The sequence below is a fragment of the Athene cunicularia genome, assembly GCF_003259725.1.
Source record: "Athene cunicularia isolate RWA chromosome 11 unlocalized genomic scaffold, athCun1 chr11_part1, whole genome shotgun sequence".
In the NCBI taxonomy this organism is placed as follows: Eukaryota; Metazoa; Chordata; class Aves; order Strigiformes; family Strigidae; genus Athene; species Athene cunicularia.
Window position 1 is genome coordinate 17,228,447 of NW_020799113.1, and position 27,633 is coordinate 17,256,079.

The following is a 27,633-nucleotide window of genomic DNA, read 5'->3' on the forward strand; positions in this document are numbered from 1 at the left end:
CTGCTCCTCGCTTGCAAGCGGCTGCGCACGGAGTGCGGCGGCGCCGCCCAGCCGGTGGAGAGGAGTCTCTTCAAGCTGGTGGCGACCGTGTCCTCCAAGGTACCGCGGCCTCGCCGCCCCGCGCCGGGGCCGGTGTAGGCCCTGCCTCAGGCGGGCGGGGGCGGCTCACCGCCGCAGGGCGGCGTCGTTGTGCTCCTGAAGGGGCGTTTGAAAGCAGCCAGCGCTCGCGGGGCTCACGGTGCTGCCCCACGCGGGTCTTTCGGATCTCTTGGAGGTGCGAAGTTGTGCTCACGGCGCGGAGAGCAGCGGCGGGGTGCGAGGTGCCGGCCAGGCAGGGTACGGCGGGTGTCGCTTCCCCGCGGCCTGAGCGCCGGCTGCGCGGCGGCAGCTCCGCGAGCAGGGCAGGCGGTTGGTTAAGGAACGGAGCACAGAGTGACCACCGTCAAAAGTTGTGTTCCCACCGACTTTTCTATACTTATAGACTGTTCTTTACTTACAGACTACGGGATAGTCAGTAAGTGAAGCCTGAATTTCTGCTGCTTGAGGCGCTGAAGCACTACAAGGCTAACAACCTCCATCCACTGTACAGCCTTTTTTTTTGAATAAAACTGGTCTTTACAGGAGGCTCTAAAGGATAATAGTCCTTAAATTTTGGACAACTAGCCTTCCAAAAGCACGTGTTTTTGTTTGGAGGGTTATTCTGTACCACAAAATATATTGTTTAAAAATAAAATTGAAGCGGTCTTAAATTTACAGTTATGTGATGCTTTTTTCCCCTATATCAAGAGAATATGATGATAGTTGTGTTAGATAGCAGCAGTTTCTTGAATGTTGATAGGAACATTGGTACTGCAGTCCTCAAATAGGAAGCACCAGTAACAGTAGCTGTTAACCACTTCTAGGAGGGCATATTACTTACTATGTTGACGGTGTCATTATATTCCTCCTTCTTGTTCCTCTACCCAGAATGAACCAGTTCAGAAATACGTTCAAGAAGTGATCACTCGAGACAAAGCAGCTCAAAGTCTGCGACCCTCTTTGGGGAGCACTCAGCGAATCATTCAGGAACTCCGCTCTTCCAAGCAAGTGAAAAGGAAGGAAAACCGTTACCGTGTAATAGCCAGCCATCGACCTAACTATACTGAAACAGCTGCACCTCTCGTAAATGGGGAGGCATCACTTGATGGTGACAGATCAGACTCTGAAGCAACGGAAGATGCTTCACAGAAGGAGAGCGGTGCTGTTGATAAGAGCTCAGACTGCTGTGGGCAATTCCAGTTGTTTGATATTGTACAAGAAGAGGAGGTGGTGGGAGACCCCAGCATAACTGCTGCAAACCCACAGGTCAGCAAACAATCTTAGTGTACTTGCAGTACTTTGATATCGCTGTTGACTGGTACATGTGGGAAAACTGACTGCTATGTAAGTTTTTTTGCATTGTAAGTATGCCACTGTTTTAATAGGAGCTTTAACTGGATATTTGCAAGTTGGAATATCTTACAGGGAGTAACTTTCATGAGGCTCCTTAAATGCACTAATTGAGACAGACAGCTGTGTGGAGTTGGCTGCTGCAGGAAGGACTTGTACCACCTTGTTTTTTCTGTACCTTGTTCTGATATATAAATTGTCATGTTCATCTGTAAGGTGGATCTTTGAGGTTTGTTATTAATTTCTTCTCTACCTAGAATGGAAAAAATCTTAATGTCTTCTTATCTGCCCAGATGCCTAGAAATGTCACTTGAAGGCAAGATTCATTAAAGGAGAAGATAGTTTTGAGCTTCCCCTTCTCATAATTTCAATATAAGGTTTTATTGTATGTTTTGGTTTTAGCATAACTCTAGGTGTTTGACAGGCTGCTTAAGCCTTTATGTCCCGTTTTCGTTGGTGTTATCAGTGTGTTTTCAGGTGGAGGAATATGTGCTTACATCTAGCGTGGTTTTAAGTATGAAGAAGCTCTGCTTCTGTTTAGGGTTACCCTGTATGCAGTGTTAAGAAGATTTTGCGTTAGAGACTCATAACCATATGGAAAAGAAGGTAAGAGGGCTGTGTCTCTTTCTTTAGTAGTTCCTTAGTTGTATTTAAGTACACATGGATGCTTTACTTGTGCAGCACATCACAGCTCTGAGGAAAACTTAAAGGCCTAATGTTAAAAGATAGCCAGGTGAGGAAGAGCCCAATCAGCTGTCATCCTTCAGCATCTTTAGGTTATTTCAGGGCTTTGCCATCAAAGTTTAGTAGGAACTCACTTTCTGTTAAGTAGTTCAAACAGACATTTGAGATATGTTAACCATTACATATCACTCCACTGTTTAGAAAAACAAGTGAAACTGAGGTAGCAGCAGAATCTTACTCTTTTAGACCTAGCAGTAAGTGCTGAAGGCAACAAGTAAGCTTCTTCATTCTGTAAGTATTTGGAAGTGAATGAAAGGCTGGTCTGTAGCTGTTCCTCAGAATTACTTAAGTGGTGCAGGAGACACCATTGTGGATTGGACAAGATATTCTCGGAAGCTCTAGCAGAGAAAAATTGGCAGCAAACCCCTGCCTGTGTAGACCATCCAAGTGCAGGTTACTAAAGCAAATACATTGCAAATAATTTATTAGGAAGGTGAAAGCATGAAGAAGTTTCTTCTGTGTTCAAGCTGAAGTGAAAAAATAAATAAAAAGCCTGCCTGTAGGGCCTGTCAGCCTTTTCCCATTAATCCATCACATTTTCCTTGTTTCTCCTGCACACTTGGTATACTGAAATCTGCTTGCATATGATCTGCACTACAGTATGCACATCCTTCCTCCAGTGTTGCAAGTGTAATGCTCTGCAAAACAGAGGCTGTCTTAAAACTTGTCATCTGAAACAAGGTGTGACTGCACCTTACTACAGTAATTGGAAAATTCTTCAGTGTCTTTCTGTTCTAAATATAAGCAATCCAACAGGAAAGTGTTTTGGTCTAAGATTTCAGAATGTCATCCTTATCTAGCTGTTGGCTACTGTCTACAAAGAAAACTGCTGGCTGTAACTAATGTGTATATATCTTCAGTGGAAATACATATTTTTTTTTAAATTTTTTCTCAGCAGAAAGCTGATCCAGATGTGATTCTTTGCAATGCAGTAGAGATGATCCGTGAGCGTTTACATGTTTCTGAAGATGGTAAAAAAGAACACCATGAGAAAGAAGATGAGTATGTTTATGACATCTACTATATGGAAACATCAGCTCCTGGTTGGATCCAAAATATCCTTTCTGTACAGCCCTATAGAGAAGAATATGAACTGGTAAGGGTGTGAGAAAACCAATCTTTCTTAAATAGAAAGGTCACAAATAAACATGCATAAAGTCCCATCATTAAAAGGTGCTGTGCCAAGAAAGATCCTTTGAGATACCACACATATGGTCAGTGGCCTCTGTGTTAGGCTTTTTGTAACTGCCCATCCCGTGTTCCTGCAGGTTATTGTTGATTCAAGCAAATTATGATATGACAATGAAAAATGAAGGGATAGTGCTCATGGACTCAAGAATTTTTCTGGCTTTAAACTGCCAAATACATTTTGGCACAAAAATGTAAACTTAAGTAATTCACATTTTATTTGTGATTAGGAGGCAGTGATTAAAATGTAATTGTAAATACAGTTGAGTGAAAAGAGCAATGGGGAACACAAGAGCTTTTTCAGTATTTGAAGACTTGACTTGAATCTTAATACAAAACATTTTCTTGTAATACAATTGTCCTTCAGTGACTGTGGAGTTAGGAAGTTAAATGTAAGCTTTAGTCTTAGTATAGATACTGTGATCACTCGCATGCATATCAGGAACCTGCAACTACTTTTCCTTGATCTACTACTCTACTACTGAATTGAGTAGAATTTAGACATTAATCTTAGCACTTAAATGTTAAAGCAGCCCATCTAAATGCATGACTTACCTGCTTTAGGTGAAAAGTCAGTTACCTATATTATGGTGAATATAGTGACAGTACAGATTTTTCTGTGCTTTGTGCAACTGCACAATTACTCATGCATGCAGTAGATAAGTATCTCTTGGCTCTTTATGATCTGTACAGTATTGTATAAGTGGATGAAAAACCACTTGATGCTGAGTGTCAGTATTTATAGTGAACATTGTGTATTGACATGCAGGTAGATGATGATCACATGCAAGGGGAAATATATGAAGATGAAGATGATGAAAATGATGAAAATAACTGGCGTAATGATTATCCTGATGAAGATGAATTCTTACCTGAGGAAGATGGTGATGGAGAAAAAGGTGTGCCTGTCGTAAATGCTGTTTGCTTTCATGCTGTGCAAATAAAAATCCCACCCTTTTTACATGCAGTCTTAAAAACAACCTGAGCACTGATGGGGTAGTGTTCTGCTCTTACAATGGGTTAAATCTGCTTACAGAAGAATCATCATCTTGGAAGTACAAGGGATCTTAGTGTTTGTGTAAAGCCAAAATTAAGAACTCCATTTCAGGTTGCTGCAGTTGCAAAGAACTACTTGTTCTGAGAAGGAACAGATGACTTGATTCCATGTGCCTGTGAAACACTACCCCTGCTTTAACTCCCCCTCCCACTCCAAGCACCATACACATCTCATGTAACATAGCAGTTGTTCAGACTTTGTTAGTTATTCAAGAAGCTTAAAATAGCCTGGTTAACTTAGTTGTTTAACTAAAAAGAAGGAATAACCTAAAAGCATTGATGGTCTTTCTTTAGAGTCCGAAGAGAGCTTCAGTGATGAGGACCAATGTTACAGGAGAAGAACATGGAACAAATACCGACAGGAGGTTCTACAGGAATTTGGATATGATGAGATCCAGGATTCGGATTCTGATTAACAGTCCTTTTCTGAAGATGAAATGCTACTGTTGGAGTAGAACTGAATGAAAATCCACACAGCTGCTGAGGGCTGTTCGTAAGAACATTGACTAAAAAACACACCCCACCCCAAAAAAAGCCCCCCGGAAAACAACTTCCTGGTAAAAGTTGTGCTCATTCATTTCCTACTGTCCTGGTCTTCATGTGGATGAACTTTAAGTTAAATTTTTCCCTGAACTGCCTTCTGGAACTGTTGGTGACTAGCATGGTTCATCCTAATGCTTACTGACTAGGCTTAATTATTAGAGACTAGATTGGGATTCCAGTAAATGCTAAAACCTTTTACTTATCTGAGCAGACAATTTCAGCTGGTAGATGTTAAACAGATGGATGTGAATATGGCCACTTGACAAATTTTCATTCCAAGCAAAAGTTACTGCATACTTTAAAATTTTGTGATGCTGACATTCTGAAGGAACCTGCCAAGCTGCATGCCCAGGCATTTATACCTGTACCAAAATTACCTCCACATTACATATGGAGGTACTGCTGGCAGCTGTCCTTCTGGTCATGACTAAACTGTCAGGTTGCATAAAAAGATCAACATGTCTGCTGTGAGGGCAAGTGCAAGTTGTAGGAAAAGGTACTCTGTTCTGCTGCTTTCTACTGTACTTGTTACTGTTTCAAGTTACTTTCTTTACATGTGTTTGAGCATAAGAAATGCCTTGACCTGTCTGTTTCATTGCTGGATCTCTCTCCAGTAATTCTACTACTGGAGCAGAACAATATAGATGTATTTAAACTGTAAATAAAGAATTTTTGACTAGGTTTTCTTTACTCATTTAAAGATCATAGGAGTTGGTACAGCTGAAGCCACGTCAGTATTTTATCTTGCATTCATCCATCTCTGAACAATTTAATCTTACCTGTTTGGACACACAGAGTATTGCAGCACTTTCCTCCTTGAGTCTGTAAAAAATAGCTAATGTGATGTTAGATCAATGTCATTCAGAAGCAGCAGGTTGCAGCACTGACTGTAGGTCAACTCTGGCTGGTGATGTCAAGGTAGTGGAGGCAAAATATTTTTTTCCTTGGTTTCACAGAAAGGTTAATAGGGCTGTTAACCAGTGGCACAACCCTAGCCTGTTAAAGCTAGACTGAACAACATCTCAGAGATACAGAGAGCCTACTAGATCCTATGCAAGATCAAAAAGCTATATTGTAATAGTTTAATGAAAATTAGCATTTAAGACCCTACATGTTTGTGCCAGCTGTGCACAAAGTTCCTCAGCTAGAATTTAATTATTTTAACCCCAGTGTTGCTGCATAAAGGTAGCCCAAGACTCCATTTTATATTAGTCTTCACCATCTACTACCACTTAAAAGTATCTGTAGCTTTTTGTTTAAGATAGCCTTGGTCAGGGAGTTAATGCAAGTATCTAAATATTTTCACTATTATCCAAGTAGCTGATGCAAATGTGGTGCACTGTCTGAAGTGTGCATTGCTTCACCCACAATACTGCAATTACAAGATTTAGTTAAATTTACATGCACAAAAAAACTGCACATGTGGACAAACTCAGGTCACCTGAGGTAAACACTCTGAACTAAGAAAAATTTCAGGTATGTTTTTGAAGTTTATCTCACTCTGCTAGCTAAACGGGCTGGTGTCATGTTACCTTTTGCTGCACCAAAATTCAGTATCAAAGTGTCCTGATGATTAGGCTTACAGCTTTGGAATTATAAATACTATTAATTACCATCAGTTGTTATTGCAATATTACTTTTAATTTCTTAGTCCTGTTTTTTCTCCCTGCTCCTTAGCTTTCAAGGTATAGTTGCTGCCACAGAAGTGAACTACTGCTATAGAATTAAAAAAGGTAAGTGGTTTGTTCTGTGATATTTCGGATGGTCATTTTCTAGTGAACAGCACTGTAATTTAGAAAGGGCATTTTCTGACTACTGAGGTAATACTGCTAATGTGTGTTGACTGAAACAGTTCAGAAACAACTGCTTACAAGTTTCAAACAGAACATTTTAATTTTGGAAGTTTCATAAAGCCTATCAGAATTTGACCAAGTACTAAAAAGCTAACAGTAAAGAATCATCAAATGTTAATCGAATCTTCAGTGCTGAGGTGCTTTGTTGATTAAATCTTTGCCACAGTCAGATACCACACTTCCACATAGCATACGGAATACTTATCTTTAAGGGAGAAAGGTTGGTTCAGTCTTTAAATAATGTAGCACAACTTTATTCATTTTTCTGATAATAATGACAAATCAGGTAGTTTGTTGTAACCAGTTGTCTTCTGGGATAAGAACTGAGATAGCACAGCAAATCATTTCATGCAAACATCCATCAGAATTAAGCTGGAAATGACTTTTGGTCTTTTGAGACAGAGTTGTTTTCAGTCTAACTTAAAAATGCATTACTTCACTGTTTGGTTCTGAAGAAATCTAATTTGATCCATTAGCTCTTACCATTTTAATACCAATTCTGAAGAAGGAACAGTATTGACACACAGCTTGTGTGCCTGAAATGAGCAGGTAATCATTATCCGTTGAAAACATGCCCTGAAAATATGCCACAGTTTAGGAGGGTGGTGCAAGGGCACAATCTGTGGGAATCCAACTGCAAGCAAGTACATTTTCAGTGCTTCTTAAAGACCACTGGAAACAGTTTTTGTGGTTTTTTCAGTTCCATCTCTTCCCTTTTGTTGTCATCATTGCTTTATCCTCCCTCCTGTTTCTTGTTAGGGCTTTGAAATTTTACTTGGATTTGATTTCTAACTGCTTTCCTTCATTTGTGTCCATCTCTGTTAAAACACAGTAACAGAGCAGCTGCATGTTTCGTGTAACTGCACCTGCAGAGGAAATTGGGAGATAAATCAAAAGAATAGCCACCTATCTCAACTGCACACAACATGCAAGTGACTAACGGAAGTTAGTTGTCAAGAATGCTGCCTCACTTCTCTTAAGGGAAATGAACAATAAAAGTTAATACAAAAGGTGTCTTCCACTCAATTTTTTGGAACAGATAAAGTTTTAAACTGTTCTGTTGATATCCTGAGGTATTTTTCTTCTTAGGCACCTTGCCAAGTAACTGAAGTAACATCCTTTTTCTCTATAATTAAGAGTGTAAAATCAGTAGAATTAAAAAAAACCCAAACCAAATAGCACACAGGGAAGTGACAAGTACCAAGTATTTACATATTCTCTAGCTGCTGCAGCACCACATCCTGTTAGATTCTTAGCTTATGTTATAAACAGTCCTTCCCACATCCTTCATCATGGTTTTCTAACACAGTAACAATGACAACAGTGCACTGCTGGAGAAAAATGTATCATTTAACTGCAGCAATTCAATGGAAAGCAAAACTCCATCTGTGACTGAGATAAAATCTATCCATCTTCAAACAGCTGATTCAGTAAAGCAAGACAGTTAGCTTGCATTACCAAGAGTGTCCAGCTCTTAGTGTCACAACCTTGCTTAAGAAACTTTTAATGTGCTTGATTAAAGAGAAATGTATGAAAACTGAGGCCAAAAATCTGTAGAAACTGGATGGTCTTTTAAATATACAGTAAATAAAACCTGGGTGTAAAAACACACACATACACACACACACACATATATACATACATACATACACACACACAGATATATATATATACATATATTACCAGTATACCCCTTACTGGGTCTGGCTGGGATGCAGTTAACGTTCTTCATAGCAGCCCATATGGTGCTGTGTTTTGGATTTACGGCTCAAACAGGGTTGGTAACACACCAGTGTTCTTGCTATTGCTGAACAGTGTTTGCACAGCCTTTTTTTTTTTTTCTTTCCCCCTCCCACTCTGCCCTCTGCAACCAGCAGGATGGGGATGGGCAGGAAGTTCAGAGGGGAGGTGGACAGAACATCTGACCCAAACTAGGCAAAGGGACATTTCATGCCATATAATGTCATTCTCAGCAATAAAAACAGGTAGAGGAAGAAGTGCATGCACATGGGAGGGTGTCTTCCAAGGTGGTCGTTGCTTGGAGACTGTTGCACACTGGTCTGCTTGTGGGAGGTGGCAAAACTGCAGCTGCAGGCTTTCCTTCATTTACTAAACTCTCTTTATCTTAACCAAAAAGTCTTCTCACCTTTGTTCTTCCTCTCTCTCTCACTCATCCTGCTTAGGGGTTTTGCTGGTGAGGAAGCAGCTCTGTGGGTACTTAGCTGGTGGCTGGCGTCAGCTGATTACAATCCTTTTCACCAACAAACCAAGATTCACTTATTTAATTTTCCTCTTTCCTTATAATGTCTCCATCTAGAAAGAAACTTACCTAAAATCTTGTTGATAAACTGTGGTCTCCTTGATGCAGGTAAATAGACTCCCAAGAAAAAGACTGGAATTCCAGATAAAGCAATGGCAATTCCAATCAATGAATTTATAGTGTCACTATAGAGTGGCACGACCACCAGGAATACTGTGCATATACAAAATATTATTGGGAAAGCCACACTCAGCTGGAGACAGAAAACCAGAACAGAATGTTATCGAAATATTCATTGTCTACAGTTACAAACATTTTGATAAGAGTTAAAGACCCGTCCCTCTCAATCCCACTTTGTGAAATTATCTGCTCTTCCTCTTATACATCTGGTTATTTGGAACCATAAGCAAATTGCAGAATTATTCCTGAACAGAACTGCTGCTAAAAACTGCATAAGTAATAAAGTATAGTAGCTGCTGTGTTGAAAGAAACTGTATAGCAGCATGAAGGGTTCTTAGACAAGTCCAATAAGACTCAGGAAACAGGAACAACTTTTTCCTGTAGAGTATCAACTTCAAGTATGAGAATGTGATAAGAGGATCAGATATTGAACTGAAACACCATCAGAGTTAAATGTGATCTACACTGACAGAATTAATTAACTTAAGCATTCCAAATTAGAGGTTTCTAATCCAAGAGAAAAGAAAAAAGACTAACTACTATGTTAGACATTCTCCAGTTGACAGAGAGAAGGGATAATAATTGAACAAATGTACTATTGCAACAATCACTTATCTAGCAGACAAGCTAACTTTCATGGTACAATATAAAACTGTAAGCCATGTTCTATGTCCTGATCAGTTTGTAACCTTTAGACACAACATGCATGGTCCAAATTTTAGATAGTACTTTCATATTACGTGGAAGACAAGGATTTTAAACTATTCTGTAATAAGTGAATATTACCTTAAGAGGCCTGGGTCTATCTGGTTCCTTCCAACGTAGATATAATTGCCCAGCAATAGACAGACCAACAAAAAACCAGTAACTGAAACTGAAGTAATTAATAAGCTTGAAGACATCTTCCACAGCCAGGTAAATAAGGGTCATAACACACTGTCAGAAAAGAACAAGAGTGAGATGAACAAAAGAAGTTTGAAACTTCTTGTTTATCCAGCTTCTTGCCTGAAAGTAACACCTTACACTCCTTGGTGTTTGGCATGATTTTATGCCTCCAAAATCACTCTTCAAAATCACCTCGATGACAGTAAATCTGAAGTTCTCTCTTGTGATTTTTTTAAAGCTTTCCTTTAAATAATTCATACAGTCACATCTGAACAGCTGAAAAGCAGTAATAACTTACATTGAAGAGCAGTGCTGGAACAGGTGTGAACCTCCCTATGTGGATCATAGATAACAGATCAGGAAGGTGACCTTCTCGAGATCCTACAAAAAATAGCCTGAAAAAAAAAATTAGTCAGAAAATAGATGCTGAGGCCACAGGTGAGAATGTATTACAGAACAATACCAGTCAAAATAAGTATTTACAGCACTGAATTTCCATCCTTTAAACTGGAACATGAATTCAACCCTTCTTGTAAAGATGTACTGTACAACAACCATTAAAAGATACATGCATTTTTAGAAACATTCTGTTAACACCCATTTTTGAAAAACAATCCTACAGGTAAAATAGAAAACATCTATATTAACTGAAATAAATTTCTGTTGTTCTAGAAAATTCTGAAAGCTAGTGCTGAAAACATTCCAGCTTATAGCAGAATAGTTTTCAGTGCTGACCAGATTGCCAGATCTCTAGAAAGAGGTCAGTCAACCACATACTCAAAAACCAAAATAACGTAATTTGATTATCAACTCCAAATTTTTCTATTTTGACTACTTTACCTGATCATATTCGTTCTCAGTACAGAGGCACTGCGCATACATTCAATGGGCAGGAAGTATCTTAAAATGCCTGTATAGATCTATTTAAAACTTTCACTAGTCACATCCATAATCAGTGCTTTGAGGAAAGCTTCTATACTGTATCCTAAGCTTTCTGACTGCAGCTTAATAGCAGTAGCAACTTTTAAAACTTTATACTTGGAAAAAACCTTAGAGATACTGACTTTAAAAAGTAAGTTTTAAGTAAATACATCTGAAAACAGGAACTTGCTGCAATTACTGTATCAAGTAAAACAGAAGATAACTCAATCCAAATAACCAAAAGTCCTGAGGACTCACCCCAGAGACAACATTCGTTTGTTTTTTAATTATACTCCACATACAGCTAGGAGTGCTTTGGGCAAGTAAGGCAGTGTTAAGGCTGTATGTACACACACACACACGTACGCATGCACACACACGCGCGCCCACACACAGAGGAGTTTATTTAGTTCTGCTATTTTATTGTGGCTATTCATTATAGGTTCAGTTACAGAAGTATTCTCATAATACATGAGCATAACAATAACATGTAAAAATACGTATAAACACTTGTATAACAGAAATAAATATACACTACCTCGATGATGCTAGAATTGATGCATTAAGTCCACCAAAACAAGAAAAGGCTACAGCAATGGGAATCGTCCAGCTGAAGATACCAAATACCTGGTCAGCAAATGTCTGATGAAAGGGAAGAGAAAAAGAAAAGATGAAAATATCTGCAACAAAGCATACACAAAACAAGGACATCAAAGCTTTTGTAATAAGTTTGTATGGAAAAATAGTAATATAGTAAGGACAATCCATAATGCAGCACAAAGAAGCACACAGCTTTTTTATTTATTTATAGATTTTAAATAAACACAAACTTCTTTAGCCAAGCACCTGAACTCACATTTTCTGCTCACAAAAATAATGTTCACAAAGGAAAACAAACTGTTTTAGGAATTTTCTCACCCATCCTAATATATTTTATTGAACTACAGAACTCAAGCATAACATAGTGACTACAGAGAATAAAGGACAAAAATATTATTACATATCAACTATACTGCACATGATAAACATTGCCACCATCACACCTATTGTTTACAGACACTCTTCTAGGAATCTGTTTTATTCTCCTTCTTTTTTAGTTTCCTAAGCAACATCTTCTATTCCCTTAGATCCACCAGCAGGGCCTCTGAGCTCTACTCTCACAATGTGGCAAATGACAGACCAAGCATCTTATTAGCAGTCATTTGTTAATGTTGCAAACCATATGCTGTGTTCAGAAGACACAGGGATCCCAATTCTACCTACTGAAAGCTAAATTAGTTCCATGATTTCTTCTACGGAAGCAAAATAACATTATTTGTTGTTAACATAGACATGGTAGCAAAATGGATCATGTCTACATTAGACAGCATGAAATCACTATTTATAAAAACAGAAAAGGTACATACTTATGTGTAAGTGGTATTCAAACAAACCCCAAAGATTTTGTGGGAATTAGAACATTTTATACCGCAGCAGGTAGCAGTAATCTAAACTTTTTAATGAGTATTTCTCTAAAGCACTTCCTTAGCTCTTTCTTGCTTTATCAATTTAAAGATCCCCAGGCATAAAAAGCATATATACTAGTTCAGCTTTCTGAAGGTCTGCCTTTTCTATTACAAATATTTTCTTCAGTTTTTATTTTAGTATTTTGAAACACCTTCCCCTTGACCTCCCCTTTAAACTACTACTTCACCATAACATTTGAGCTGAGGAGTTCAGTCAAAGTGGAATTAACACTCAGTATTAGTGTTTGTTTGTAGCATATAAAGTTATCTGGATTTAACATTGGTCAAATTCTGATTTAATTACTCCAGGAACAAGATCACCACTGCATTATGATCTGTTTTCTTAATAATACTGTAGGTCAAAAAAGCCTAAATGACTTTATATAGATTTTTTTTAATGAAATGAGTGATTAGTTTTCATGAGGCAAAACCCTGCACAATAGCATAAATCTTTAAACCATAAAATACAGAAAAATTTACAGACATAAACCAAAGCTTGGCCGTTCCTTCTCGGTTGACAAAGTACTTTGTTTAGCCCATTATCCAGGTTAAGGTTCAGAATCCAACTCTGCTTAGCTGTATACCATCCTCTACACTAAAAAGCAAAATTTATTCCATCCTTTTGTGAAATTTAGTTGAGCCTCAGCAAAGGCAGATAGGATTTCCTGCTGCTAATGCACAATGCAAAAACATATAATCACTTCAATGGGAACCTTGCCAAAAGGTTCAAAGTTAATGAATCAACAAAAACCCTGATTCTTACTAAAGCACCTCTCTTCCTGAGCTCTTCTAGTTTATACCCATTAGCACAGCCTCCCTCAAAAGGAGCTTCAACACAGGGGTGGAAAAATACACATACACAGATTCCCACAGAAATGATAAAAATTAACATGAGAAAAACATAAAAGAACTAATGCATGTATAAAATCTATTTCATGCTGAAATCCAAACATCAATTTAGCAAAAGACCATGCCATAAGAAATGTGTTCTGTATACCATGGATTACCCATTTTCAGTTAATTGAAACTGGACAAGTAAATAATAATTCACATTACTGCATATAAAAGATTTCTGTTGATCAAGAATGAATAATTACTCGAACCCACAGTGTTTCTCTCGGACCCTCACTGGGTCTAGATGCAGCTCTGAGAAACCTGGTCTCCCAAAGCAGAATGTAATTCATAATGATCCAGTGAATAAATCAAGACAACTTCTCCAGAACAAGTAAGAATAAGGACAAGATGAAAATTCGAATAGGCAGTTGTTACAATATTTTAAAGGATGATTTAAACCTGGATGGCTGATTTCTGAAGCCAAACAGCAAGTGAAATTACTAGACACCAAAATGAACACTGCTAGAGGATTTTTTACTTAAATATACAAAACTAAGATACAGAACTCACTCATCAATATGTTAGAGAATTAAGACGTTTAGTAAGGTTGCCTAAAGAATAAGCATTTAGATAAGTAATATTAACAGCTAAAGTTAAAGAAGAGAGAGAAAAGGTATGAATGTGATCTTAAACTGCAAGATGCAAACTAGCTCATATGTCTGTGGAAAAACTCTCTTCCCCAAAAGGCAGGTTGGTGTTTGTTCTTTGCAAGTATTTCCCATTTTGTTTTGAATCATCTGGTAATGCACCAGTGTGGGATGCCAGATGTGGGACTAACTCAAAGGCCGTTTCCATCCTGTAATCTACATCCAACCTTTCTAAGGTATGCTAATACTGTCCCACACATCCTGGAAAACAGCAATGACTCATATGAGCAGTAAAAACCACAATGAACCACAATGAGTTAAGGCAAAGCTACAGTATCACTGCCATAAATTATACACAGATCAAGACGTTCTAGATTCAATATATTCTGGATGCAAGCTATACGATGTATAAGAACTGCTGATCTGGCTCAAAGTCTAAAAAATTAATTTCTCTAGATCTGTACAAGTCAGACTCTTCAAAAGAGAGAATAATCTAGTGACAGCCTTTACCAAACACTGTCATTTCCCATGTACTTTCCAACGTTGTAGTTGGGATTTGTAAGAGAGCAAAGGGTGAAGCATTAACATCAAGAGCTTAACTTTTCCCTAAGCAAGGTAATGCAAAAAGAGCATTTTCATTGAGAATGATCTAAAATGTTCAGCTTGGTTTGCCAAGTAGATCTGCCTGCAAAATGATCTTTCAGCAAAACAAAGTTGAAGGGTATCTGAAGTTTGGCTAAACTTTTTTGTCATATTAACTATCTTAACATGAGAAATATAGGCCCACCTGCCTTTACACAGGTGTTTTCTGACAGGGTTCAACCCTCATTTCTAACGTAAAAATCAGTCATGTTCATCTATTACTACTCAGACAGTAAACACACTTTTATACTTCAGAGTACACATTTATAAATCCTTCAACACCCTCATTTTAGCAGATGCCAAGAAATGTCTTCTCCAAAGCTGAGCTATACCCTCTTGTGAACAATGACAAAACCCAAGATCTTTACAGTGTTTCTTGCAGAAAGTGTTACTGAAGTGTAAGTAAAAGTGGCCACAATAAGCATTCAACTGTGTGCGTATTTCAGAGGGTTATTTTGCATAAGAAGGAAGGGCAGAGAAAAGTACAAAAAGCAATCAAATTATCAAGCACATACACCAGGTGCACCAAGAGGGAAAAAAAAGGGGAGGGAAAAGTCAGTGGCTGCTTTCTGCTAAAACCGCAATTGTACAGTCATAGATCCTCCACAAATGAGCTAGACCTGGGCTCTGGACTGAGCACCTGACCAATTCCACTTTAACTAGCACTACTTCTGGGAGTAGTGAAGTGCATTTATAAAAACAAATGAGCTGGCAGCAGGGGAAAGAATGGAGCATTCACAAGGGTATGTGGAGGATGACAGAGGAGCCTACCTGGAGGCAGCTATAGCAGAAGCATTTAGTCCACCATAACAGGAGAAAGCCACCACTATGGGGATGGATTTCTTCTCAGGTTTCTTCTGAGAAAGTCTAAAGAGCAAGAAGGATTAAGAGATTAAATTGTCATCTCTGCTATAGTCCGACAAGTCCTGTAGTCCAGACTTGAACTATAACTGCTTCTAACAGCTAGGAAACAGTAAGAGAATTCAGTGGCTGATACAGCACTTGCAATTACAGATAAAGTCCTTTTATGCCCTCCCATCCATTGGACATGTAGGATATACACATATACACGCACACTGTAGAAAGACATGCACCTGGAACTGTTCCCCTTAGTTCTGATTGTTTTTTCCAAATCATCAACAGGGAATAATAATGAAGAAAAAGGCCTCCAGCCATGCACTTCTCAGATAAACTGCCCTTATTTAGTCATGACTAAAATGTTCCATTACTCCCAGAAGAATGGTCAAAAACTGCATTTCAGTTTTGTTTCAAGACATGAACAACTGATTTAACTACATTTTATTTTTATCTTGGGTTAGTTTGATCTCATGATCATCAGCTGGTAACTTGTGAATGGTTTACAAGAACACTTTTTTGTCCTTTTAGAGGTTCAAACAACAGTTCTATACAAACAGGTGGAACTAAAAGCAGCGGGAATTGCCCCCACATACAGAGCTGCCACAACAAAATACACAGGATATGGCCTCACACTGAGTAATTCAGGCACACAAATGATTAGAAAGACCCACATTTACACTATGAATCACATGATGGGAACTATTTCACACTTAGCTGCACACAGTGCAGTTAAAGGCACACAAAAAAGTCAGGCTACAGAGAGCATGTGGAGCTGCGAGCACATGTCAGGCTGGCAAAGCAGTAAACAGTAGTGATCAGATGGGTAAGTGCAAAGAGAATGTAGTCCAACATGAGCAAGAAATTCATACAAAACTATGCCCTAAAATGATAAAGTGTTTCTATTAGGAAGGCCTAAAAGTCATCTGTAGAGCCTCTTTATGTAGCTCAAGAACCTATCGCACACGTGAGCTTTTCCAGGCTCAGTTCTAGAACACTCTTACCCTGAAAAGTCATATAGAGCAGTAAGGAGATTAATATATATGAGCAATCTGACTATTATCTTGGAAGTGCAATTAATTCTGCTTTGAATTTTCTCTTGAGGCAGAGTATAAATACATTTCCATATTACAGGAAGATTTGGCAGTCAGAACTACAGTCTGTTTTCTCATTTTTTAGCTTCTTGGGCCTTTAAGGAGCTGCTTCCTAAAGGAAACAAAGAAACTCCAATTTATGGCAATCAGGAAACCACACAGCAAAGAAGCCACCGAGCTGGAGTTTTCTTCCACTGCCACAGATCATGTTTGTTAAGATACTGTATGACATCTGTTCAGTTTGACCAAATAAGATTTAATGTCATATATTAAGAGAGTGCAAATCAACTGAAAACAGAGTCAGAAAATTCTAAAGGTGCAAAAGAAAACAAGTTAAGTGTTCAGGTTTCCGGTAATTCTTGTTTCAACTATCGTTCTGTTAACTTACTCTACTCAAATAGACATTCAGTGTCTCCTTGTATTACTGGCAATGCCTTTTCTTGGAGAAAAAGGGATTAGTGCAGTGCAAGGCCCCTCATAAAATTCTCTCTTCATCTTTAAGTCACTCTATACAATCTTATGGGAAGAGAAACCAGCACTACTCTACTGCATTAATATATTGCATGTCTACTGCATGAGGCATGTCTCTTCTGCATGGCCCGTATTAAGATTACAGATGCCATCTGACACAGTAAAATAGTTTCATTTGTGTCTTTGTGGAGGTGCTGAAGATACTTGATCTAAATCTTCTCCAGTGTTTATCCTGTTCTTCGCATTTTTAATAGCTAGCTGTAGAATAAGGGTTCAATGTTTTCCAAAGTCTTTTACTTTTCTCATATTGAAAATATTACGTAGCACTCTTTCAAGTTCTGGCTTAGCTTGCCAGCTTGGCATTCAAAGCCAGAGAACTTCGACATAACTGGCAACGGCACTGCTGCATTGGTAATGAATTACAGCTAGCTCCAAGAAAGAAGGCAAACAACTTCCTAAACAGCTCTCTTCTAAAAGCAAATACCTGTCCCTGATGAAGAGTTCTTCCATTATGAGGTACAGGATATGCACTTCATCCAAAAGAACCTTACTGGGAATTACCAGTGCAAGCAAAGTGGGACATGATACTAGCAGCCAAAGAAAAGCAGATTTTCCTCTTGAGAAAAGCCAGTGACTGGCCAAATGAAGGAAGAGAAGTGAAATACTCAAAAGGTCTAAGAGTAACTTAAGAATTTGTGGTTGAATTCAGTTAGAAGAAAAAGACTCATTTGTTGAACTATACATCACAGAAGAATAAAACAGCTAAAACACACAGCCTCCCACATTCTTGGTTCATGAAGGAAGAGGGCATGTCGAAGCAAAGCAAGTCTGCTCTAGAATATGAGTTAACCAGGGTAAATACTGGACTTGCAAGATAGTATTCAAAGTTGCAACTGAAGTTATCATCTTTATCCTCGGTCTACCAAAAAAAAAGCTGTACAGCTCCAAGAAAAACGACAGCTGGATATGCAAGACAACCGTTTGCTTCAACCCAGAACCATTTTTAGCTTTTACAAGTAAAAGAAGCAAGCTGCTAAATAACACCTATTGTATGAACTCAATCAATAAACTCCAGACATGACCAAACAGAGGAAACAGGTAACAGGCTATGCACTGGCGGCCAGTATGTGCTTTCCTGTTAGAAGATGAACCAGCCCAAAAAGTGCTTGTGGAGCCAGCTGCTATCTTCACAAACAAAAAACGCAATGGCACTCTCAGATGAAAAAAACAGTTGTTCAGCAGTAGGGGAAAGAGAGATAAAATAAATACATAAATGCAGAAATTTTAAGTGTGTTTGTTCTACATAGTAACTGTTTCATATACATCAAACAGTAAGGGTTGTGATGGTTTGCATAAGGAGGTAAAACAGAAGTCGACTGTGAAACACTGACAGGAATCTTTGAAAAAGGAAGCGATTTTCACATGATCAGCAACCATCTGAAGAGCATTTGCAGAACTTTTAGCTGTTGCTGTATTACTTAAATTACTTCCACAAAAAAAGAGCTTAAAAAAATTAGTTTCTTAGCCCCAACACTGGGACTATACTACAATGAAGCTAATACCTAAGTAAAAGGACATTTTAGTTTTGTTCCATATCATCCCTTGGTAAGTCTTCTTTCACCTCCCAGACACCAAGAAAAACAGTATGCAAGTGCATAACAATGTGCAAAGACACACTATTACTAGTATTTCTTTTACTTAAAACTTTTAGTCATCATTTAGAAACTGGAAATAGCTTTCCTCCCCCATTTCCCACTCAAAGCCTCTTGGCTGAAATGAATAGGAGAAAGCTACTCCATTCCCTCCCAAAATAGCAACAAGGAAAGATTAAATTTAACTGCTGCTTTACTACACAAAAGAAGTGCAGCAATATTACTAACATATTTCTTTAAAAAAGCATTATTGTAATTTTCACCCTACAGCTACATAGAGGGCAATAAGGAAACTACAACAATCTATTATCACTTATCACATGTAGAATACGTGAGCAGATCAAAATGTCTAATTTTCATTGCATTAGTTTTTTGCATGGCTTAATTCTTATCTCTTCATTCATCCACTGACCACAATGCCCTAAGTTGTGTTAAACATTCCACTGAGGATAAAATTCTCTTCCACGACCCAGAGAGATTTCACCATGAAGATTTTTACATTTCTGTATTATAGGAGGGTTTTCAAATACAGACCATTACAGTCATTAGGTCTTATTTTCCACCTATTTACTAGAAAACTATGGGCACATTCTGAGTGTTTTAATTCCGACCACAAGTGCACTTTTGAAGCAACTCTCCCAGTTATTGCCACTTACTACTTTTTGGTTCACATTGTTCAGCACTGGAGCTAAAGGGAGCTGCCCTTTTACAACAGACTAAATTGGAAGATGAACTTAAGAGCACACCTACTGCACTCCCCCACTGCAATCCAACCACACATAAGCATTCAGTCCATAGGATCTCATTATCAGAGGTAATCCAAATTACAATACCCCTGAAGTATATATAGTATGCATGTCAGGTCCTCAGTGTCAACTGTTACACTTTACAACCTTCCAGAGGTCCACACTACTTGTTAATGTATGAGTAGATCAAGCTTAAAGTTGGTTTCATAAAACTGGGCAATTAAATTCATATCAGCAACAGAAAGGAAATCTTTAATGAGTCACTAACTTCAGCTGCACTTTGACCTTATCATTCTAAAAGGGATACAAGTAGAAGCAATCAGAAGGCCATTGTTTGCCAGCTGATGTCTCAGCAAAAACACATTTAGATGGAACTGTAGTTAAGCTTTTAAGTGCAAGTATTTGGCAATCCTGAGATCTAGAGAAAAAGCACAGTTCTAGACTTCTGAAGTCATTGATTCAGTTAAATTCCATTAAAACTAGCACAAGAAGTGTATCTCCTAATACCTTTGGAAATCACAAATACATTTTTTCATTCTTATCCTGGTCACCCCATACCTCTGCATGCAATTAGATTGACTAAGGACTTTATATCATTCGTAAGTCTTGTTTTTTTCTCCTCCATGTCCAGATACATCCTGTACCAGACAGGAAGACCTGATCTGTCCAGTTCTGAGTACTACAATTTCATGTAAAATTACACAGCATGTATATATACATAAACGTATACACACACAAAAATAAATATATACTCACTTGTGGTCAAGAACAATGTCAAAGAACAACTAAATGAAGGGTATATAAAATAATAAAAATGTAGGTGTGGGTTTCACACGTGTAGCAAGGTTCAGGCATCCATCATTCCTCCCTTCCCTGGCAACCAATTCCTGCTGCAGTGCTACTATTTGCTGTATACAGCAACACAGATTGGACAGGCCTACAGTGAATCATTCCCTCAGTCTCCCAGGGTGGATCAGTTTCCCTGATCCCATTCACCAAGTGGCTGGATAAACCTCTGTGATGACACAGGACAGGAGCAGTAGAGTAGGCACAGAAAACTTTTAGGGAATAGGCTGGACTGGAGAATTTCATTGCTGTCAAACGAGTGTATTTTCCAAGTCTGTCCTTGAAAGAAAACAATAGTGTGTTCCTTTTCAGAAGTCAGGATGGACAGTGGACTGTGTATTGGCTTCTAGTTTTGTCTGGATTAGTTAATACTAGACAAGAATTTAAAATTCCATTATCAGTAACTGGAAGGTACTTTATATGGGATACTATAGCCTACAACAGAAATAAATATTCCTGGAGATTTTTTTACCCCTTAGCATATGCTTATTCAAAATTAAGTATTTTCTGTCCTTGTGTTGTTTCATTCCAAAGTGTTTTACCAAGTTTTTCACAATATATTTTATGACAAATTTGTATTTCCATATTCCAACTAAAAAAAGGCAAATAATTAGAGTTTATTTACTTCCAATGCATTTTGAAATAAACATCTGCGCAATTACATTTGAAATGTAAGAAACTACAGCCCATATTTACCATAAGCTATTTTGAAAGCTTACATTAAACACAAATATTTTGCAAGTCTGAAAGTCAGTCAAGTGCTTTTGTGGAACCATCTGCTTAAATACCTGAAACAAGAGTCTGCTGATTTTTTAAGCCAGTTTTTAATCATAGCTCTGGGAACAGAGTGAAAACCTCCTTCATTTTGATGTATTTAAAAATTTCTGTCCATTGTCTAACTGCTGAAATTTTAGAAGCCAATTGGGAATTTAAAGGGGAGGAAAGCTATTTCTATTCCTTCAATTTAAATAATAAAAAAGATGATTAAATATTCCAAGTCTCAACTCTAAAGGATATAGTAACCAGAACTCCAATTAATTCACTAGCTACAGGGCAAAAAAACCCCAAACCCTTCACTTCTGTTTAATGATTAGCTTTAAGTATTAAACATGTTTTGACCAGCTTTTACTTTAAGCAGCTTATATATTTTAATTGGATTCAAACTCCCATCCATATACAAAAATAATGAATTTCAAAATATTAAAATTTGTTGGAATTTATACAAAGTTGGGAAGACAGTGATTTAAGTTATTGAAAAGGAGATACAAAGCTAAACTTTGTCATAGCTGAGCTGCAACATATCCATTTACAGATATGCACTGCGCCAATTATTAGCTCAACAGAATGTAGCTCAGCGCAACACTGTTCAGCATACTGCTCCAGCTTTCCACATACTACAGCATGAAGGAAAAGACAGTTATGTACCAATGAGTCTAAGTTACAATTAGCTCAAAGTGAAGGTCTAATTAGCATCTTTGCAAAACATTAACAAGATGCATCTGTGCTTGTTTTAATAACTGATAATATATTATTATTATATGTGATTTCATTAACTGCTTTTCTATTTAAGATTAAATTATTCATGATGAATTGTTCTGTCCTCCTGTATTCTGTGAAGTACTATAATAAACTAGGGATTTTTTTTTCCTGGTTTCGTTTCTCAAAATGAAATGCATCCCTAAAAGGTGAAAAGTGAATAATATAGGGAAATGTCACATGGCCAACTTACCACTGCCACAGCATCACTAGAAAGAACAGCTTCAACATCCAGCACTGTATAGTAAGCTATATTGGTCATAATATATATAACAGTCACAATTGGCATAGACACTGCAATAGCCAGTGGCAAGTTCCTGTAAGACAAAAAAAAACCCAAAACCCACAACCCAGGAAAAAAGATTTCCATTAATTACAGAATAAACTTATTTATTTGCATCCTTTACCTTAGAGATAAAAAGGTATCAAGACAGAATAAGGATTTCAAAATAGGTATCTCTGGAAGAGTTTGGTTTCTTTTAAAACTAGAAATTCTAATACAGAATACTGGAAAAATAATATTTTTTTGCAAAAACTTAAATTATGTCTAAAAAGGGATTCTGTGCAACTGCTCTTCAAGTACCCTAACTTCAGGGTTTCCAGATCCATAACAGCCTGCAAATTTACATGCTTTAAATTATTTCCTACTGGCCGTGTTAGAACCCAAAGGGGCAGAGCTCGGAGTCACTGCACTTAAATCTCCCTGGGAAATGCTGCTGTTATTCTAGCACCTACTTCTGAGGCAGGGAGATCCACTAACCAAACCAAACCCCTGATCTTCTCACCTGCACTCTTCACTGCAGAGAACAAACTAACTGGACTGTGTCACTGCAGAAAGTAGAGATGCAGAGGGCAGATCCAAAACTGCTACACAGCTGTGAACCTCAAGATGTGGTGTACCTTGCTAGCAAACATGTATCTAGAAAGTTATACCAAAAAAAAAAAAAGAGTCTAGAGTGATGTGAAAACACTGTAAACTCTAGATGTAAATAGATAATATTTAATATAAAGCTGAGAAACTCACAGCCCTGTGTCTGCAGCTCCACAGGGAGAAACTCTGCAGGAACAGAAGCAAACTTTTCTCAGCCTTATTCTTTCCCCAAAGCTTGCAAGCATATTCAAATGGCTCAAAAGGGAAAGGAGATCTGAGAGTGTTACTCTCGCATTTGCCCAGTTTGGAATCAAACGTGGCATGGTGACATGGATGAGCATTTGTCATGAACGTGGTTTTCAATAACAAAAAACAACAACAACAAAAAATCAACAAAAACCCAACAAAGCAGAAAAAAGAAATACAATTTGGAAGTTTCCTCAAAAGTTTCCTGAGGTCCAGAACTCCAACTGGGTCTGTTTGATGCTGTGGAAGCAGAAAAACAAACACACACCACAACAGCCCATATAAATCAGTAAATTAGTAGTTGGGAGTTACGACTCTGCTTCCAGGATGCACGCTCACAGTATGAGACCTGTGAGCCTCAGTGCAGAGAATAGGATTAGAAAGCCACGTAGATATTAATTCAGAAATGTCACATAATATAACAAAAAGCTGAAAGAGCATTTTAAGAACTTTGCATCATCCAAGATTGGAGCCGGGGACTATTTCGAATTTAACTTGAGGACTGCAACTTTTGACTGGACAAGCATGAGGGCACTATGAATCAAGTGAAGATGAAAAAGACATAACCCTGGGAACAATTTTATAGAGGTTTGAAACATCTCATTATTCTCAAGAACTGTCAGTGTAGAAAGCGGGAATTTGAAGTTCACTTTTCCAGCTACAATTGTTACCAAGAACAAAGCTTGCATTAGGACTGATGCCTATAAATGGCAAATGAATCTAAAGAAATTTTCATCAGCTGAACTTTTTGTGAGAAAAATTCTTTTTCAAAACAATAAAACTAATACAAGTGTTATCCAACTGATAACACAAAACAATACACTATCTTTAAAAGATGAAAAGGCATTGCAACAGCACTCAAAAAGAGAGCTCTTTCAGCAGAAAAAAAACCCTATTTGAATGATCAAATGACTGACGCAAACACAAAACATACATCTCTTCTGAATACATATAACAAGTATTTCCAAGACAATTTAAGGAAACCCTGTCAACCTGAAATTCAGTCTGTTTAAAATTAGTTATTTTTAGATTTAAAATATTTTCTGCTATTTTATCTTTTTAATAGATAACCTTCCTGGCTAAATAAATGCCCACAGAACTCAGAGGCAACAGAACAAACAGCAAAAGTCAAAATCAGTTGGGGGAACTGAAAAAAAAAAAAAAATCTTTTCCATTCTTTATCTTTCATTTGTAGCAATCTGAGCTGTTGCTTATAACAGGAAGTAAAAATGATCAAATGGCATTCTATTTTTAACATAAAGGCATCTGCTTATAGACTCACAACTGAACAAGATTAGTCAGTCACACTTTTAGAGCATAAATTCATGGAAAAGATAACATTGTTAAATATGAAATTATTGCACAGATAAACACAGCATAAACTATATTTATGTAACAGTTTCACTGCAATATTAACACCTATTAATAAACAGTATTAACATCTTGAATTGAAAGCTAATCAAGCACTGAGTACAGCATCCTGCAATCATTTAGACTTATTTATTCTTACCTTTTATTTTTTTCTTTCATTTTTAATGGAGTTTAAAACTAGTAAATCTTTGCTAGTGACTGTTCACAGCCTTACAATCTAATTATAGAGCAGTTCTATTCAATTCTGCCTAAATTTAGGACTCATTAGAGAAAGACAGCCACAAAACAAGCAATTTAGGAACAATCTAAGTTTAGAAAGCTCAAATTGTTTACCTTTCTGGGTTTTTGATCTCTTCTGTTACAAAATTGAGTGTATCCCAACCAGAGTAAGAGAACAAGGCAGAATAGAGTGCGAGGGAAATGTCTCCAATATCAAAAGAGGATCCCTCAAAAGAGTTCTCAAAATGCGATGTATGTCCTGTGTGTGGAAGAGATGCAGTGAAGTACAGGATAATAAAATACAGCAAGTAATTTTTTTCAATTTGGCACACAAACACAAAAACACCTTGGAAACCCTAATTCCTTCAAAGCTGCTTATTAAGCCCTTTTTCCAATTTTACTCGGTGCTTCAGCCATGAGAATAGGCATGACATTTAAACTACTAAAAAATATCCTCTGTGGATGATACTATTCTATAATTAAACACCTAGTTTGTCCACAGTGGCACAAAAAGTTCAGGAACATTAAGCTCAGACTACACTGCAAACAACCGACAATGACAGCACGCAGGCTAAGGGTAATTTTTATAACATATATATTTATAAAATAATCCACTCTATCCTTCCATATACTTTTAAATTTTCAGACATTTAGCCTATGCAGAAAACAAAGGTAACTGTTGATTTTAGATAATGACGACTCAAAAAAATCCCACCTAAATGGATGTTTACATTTTAACTATTAAAAATAGAAAACTGAGAACAATTAATAGAGCATAAAATATTTCTACTTGAGATAAAATTTTCCCAAGCTAAGAAAAAAGTGTGGTTTTTTGCAGAGTATTTGCGAGAACTTGTTAACGTCAAAAGATGATACAAGTCCAGACAAACTCATCAGTGGCAGTTTTATATACTCAGATACAGACACACACACAAAACCACCAAATACAGAAAGGTGAGTTAGTATGTAACTCCAAAATACTCCCTGCACTATATGCATCCTGAAACCTTTAGACTTCATCAAAACTATCCAGGCAAATATTTGAGGCCTCTAAAGTATCTTCACTTATTTATCTTCCCTACTTGATATCCTAATCAGACATCGCTATTCTCCTGGCAGACATCAGTGGAATAACTTCTAAATTAGAAACAGAGAAGGGAGACAATGTCAAAGAAGTTAATAGTGAACAAGCTCAGTATCCACAAAAGAAGGGATGAGCAGATGTGCTGAAGAATAAGCACTCCAGCATGGTGCTCACATATTCATATTCTTGTTCTGTTCACAGTAATTACCTTGCTCATGGACTTTCAACAATAACCGGTTAGAGCAAAGGACACAAATAGCCAGACTGCCAGGGAAAGACCTTTATGGCAGCTTTGAAAGCAGGCTAATTTTTTTAAGCTAACACACCAATAAATTCTCCCCAAAGGAAGGGCTAAGAACAAAACTAAGTTCAGAATTCCTCTAACTTGTAGGCACAATGCCCAACACACACACACAAATTAAAAAAAAATAAAAATCAAAAGCCCCAGCAACTTTCTAATTCTTAATAGCTATAATACAACTCAGGATTTGAGCAAAAAGAGCTGCTGTTTCACAAATCTATTTAGATGTTCTTAGAAAACTATTTTTGCTTTAAGTTCAGTCACTTTCAGACTTACATAAAATTAATTTTGTAAAATAAAATTCAGTTAATCTCATTGTAATGTTTTTTTATATAAACTTACAGTTTTCTCTGCTTCCATATTTTGCTAGCTCTGTATTTTGCTGTTTTCATTTCCTTTATTATCCCATACTGCGGGCTGTAAATTGCACAATATTGCCAAGCAATCAGTTACCTTCTTTTACCCAGTTCAAAGTCAACTGAGATAGGATAGCTTCTCATGATATAATATCATGATAATACCCAACACTGGTAGTATTGGTGTTTTTAAAGTGGCTAGTGTAGCACTATGCTTGTACTGAGGCATTTGATTACACATACAGAGGTATTTTTACAGTCCTTAGACCAGTTACTCAGTTTAACTGATAAATACAAACCTTTGCTTTAATTTTATAAGCTTACCCTGGCATATTTTAACAAGTCCGGTTATGATTATGACAATAAGAGCAGTAACTTTAGCATAAGTAAATATATCCTGCACCCGTGTTCCCCATTTAACATAGGCACAATTTATAAACGTTAGAAGACCTAGGAGAAAAAAAGAAAAAAGAAAAATGAAAAGACTATTTGAACAATATTCAGTTTCATTTATTTTTCAAACATTTTAAATTATAATCTAAATATGCACTTACCTGATACTAATACTTAGGTTAAACTAAGCAAAATATACCGGTACTGAAAACACACTGATTTAAACAAAACAGTAGGAAACAGATGTTCTAATCACACTATTTCAAAAGATGGAAGGAAAAACTTCCCCTTCTCTGATTTCATGCCCATTTTCCTAACATTACCCGTTATCAACTGCACTCTGCAACTATCCTGAGACTAAAAAAAACCATTACATGAAATAATTCATTATAATGTATCAATATTGTTCTGATAAATAAAAGACTACCTAGAAATTCCTTTTTGCAAACATATTAAAACAGTATTTGAAAAGGGTTTTTTTCCTTCCTTGTTAGGCTGAGGACGAATTCTACATCCACGGAGTATTTGCAATAGTGAATATGGTCACAGGCGATTCAGTACTCTTTTCCAGCTGTATTAAACTGTATTACTAAATGAGGTTAGAACAGGCCTGACCAAATAACATATGCTTTACAGCTAATGCAACATTAATCGAGATTTTTAAGAACTGGTGGTAAGTAATTAATATCCTGAGTATATTTCTCCCTCTATCCCAAAATAAACTAGTGTTAGATCTATTGAACAAGATTGTAATGGAACTTGAAATAAGACTTTCAGATTTCACAAATAGTTTAGAACAGTGGTTGATTAAACTGACTCATATGATCAACTTCCCCAACAAGCACTTATCAAGCTATTGTTTAAATACACTATTGTTTAAATACACATGGCTCTCAACATTCTGCT

The 27,633-nt window shown here is 37.2% G+C and overlaps 2 protein-coding genes across 2 annotated transcripts in view; one reads left to right on the forward strand and one right to left on the reverse strand.

Moving 5' to 3' along the window:
- Positions 1-6: 6 nt before the first annotated feature.
- On the forward strand, positions 7-5,404 carry SLC7A6OS (solute carrier family 7 member 6 opposite strand; the record flags this gene model as incomplete). Its single annotated transcript, XM_026856682.1, has 5 exons — positions 7-99; positions 967-1,344; positions 3,068-3,268; positions 4,130-4,259; positions 4,711-5,404. Coding segments are annotated over 5 exons (924 nt in total), but the record flags the coding sequence as incomplete, so codon positions are not given.
- Positions 4,844-27,633, reverse strand: part of SLC7A6 (solute carrier family 7 member 6) — a 32,643-nt gene continuing 9,853 nt past the window's right edge. The window contains exons 3-10 of the mRNA XM_026856681.1: positions 26,659-26,784; positions 24,708-24,852; positions 22,080-22,203; positions 11,597-11,700; positions 10,436-10,532; positions 10,039-10,188; positions 9,142-9,325; positions 4,844-7,678 (exon numbers count right to left, since the gene is read on the reverse strand). Coding sequence (XP_026712482.1) covers positions 7,584-7,678; positions 9,142-9,325; positions 10,039-10,188; positions 10,436-10,532; positions 11,597-11,700; positions 22,080-22,203; positions 24,708-24,852; positions 26,659-26,784 — 1,025 coding nt within the window. The 3' untranslated portion in view covers positions 4,844-7,583. The remainder of the gene's footprint in view (positions 7,679-9,141; positions 9,326-10,038; positions 10,189-10,435; positions 10,533-11,596; positions 11,701-22,079; positions 22,204-24,707; positions 24,853-26,658; positions 26,785-27,633) is intronic.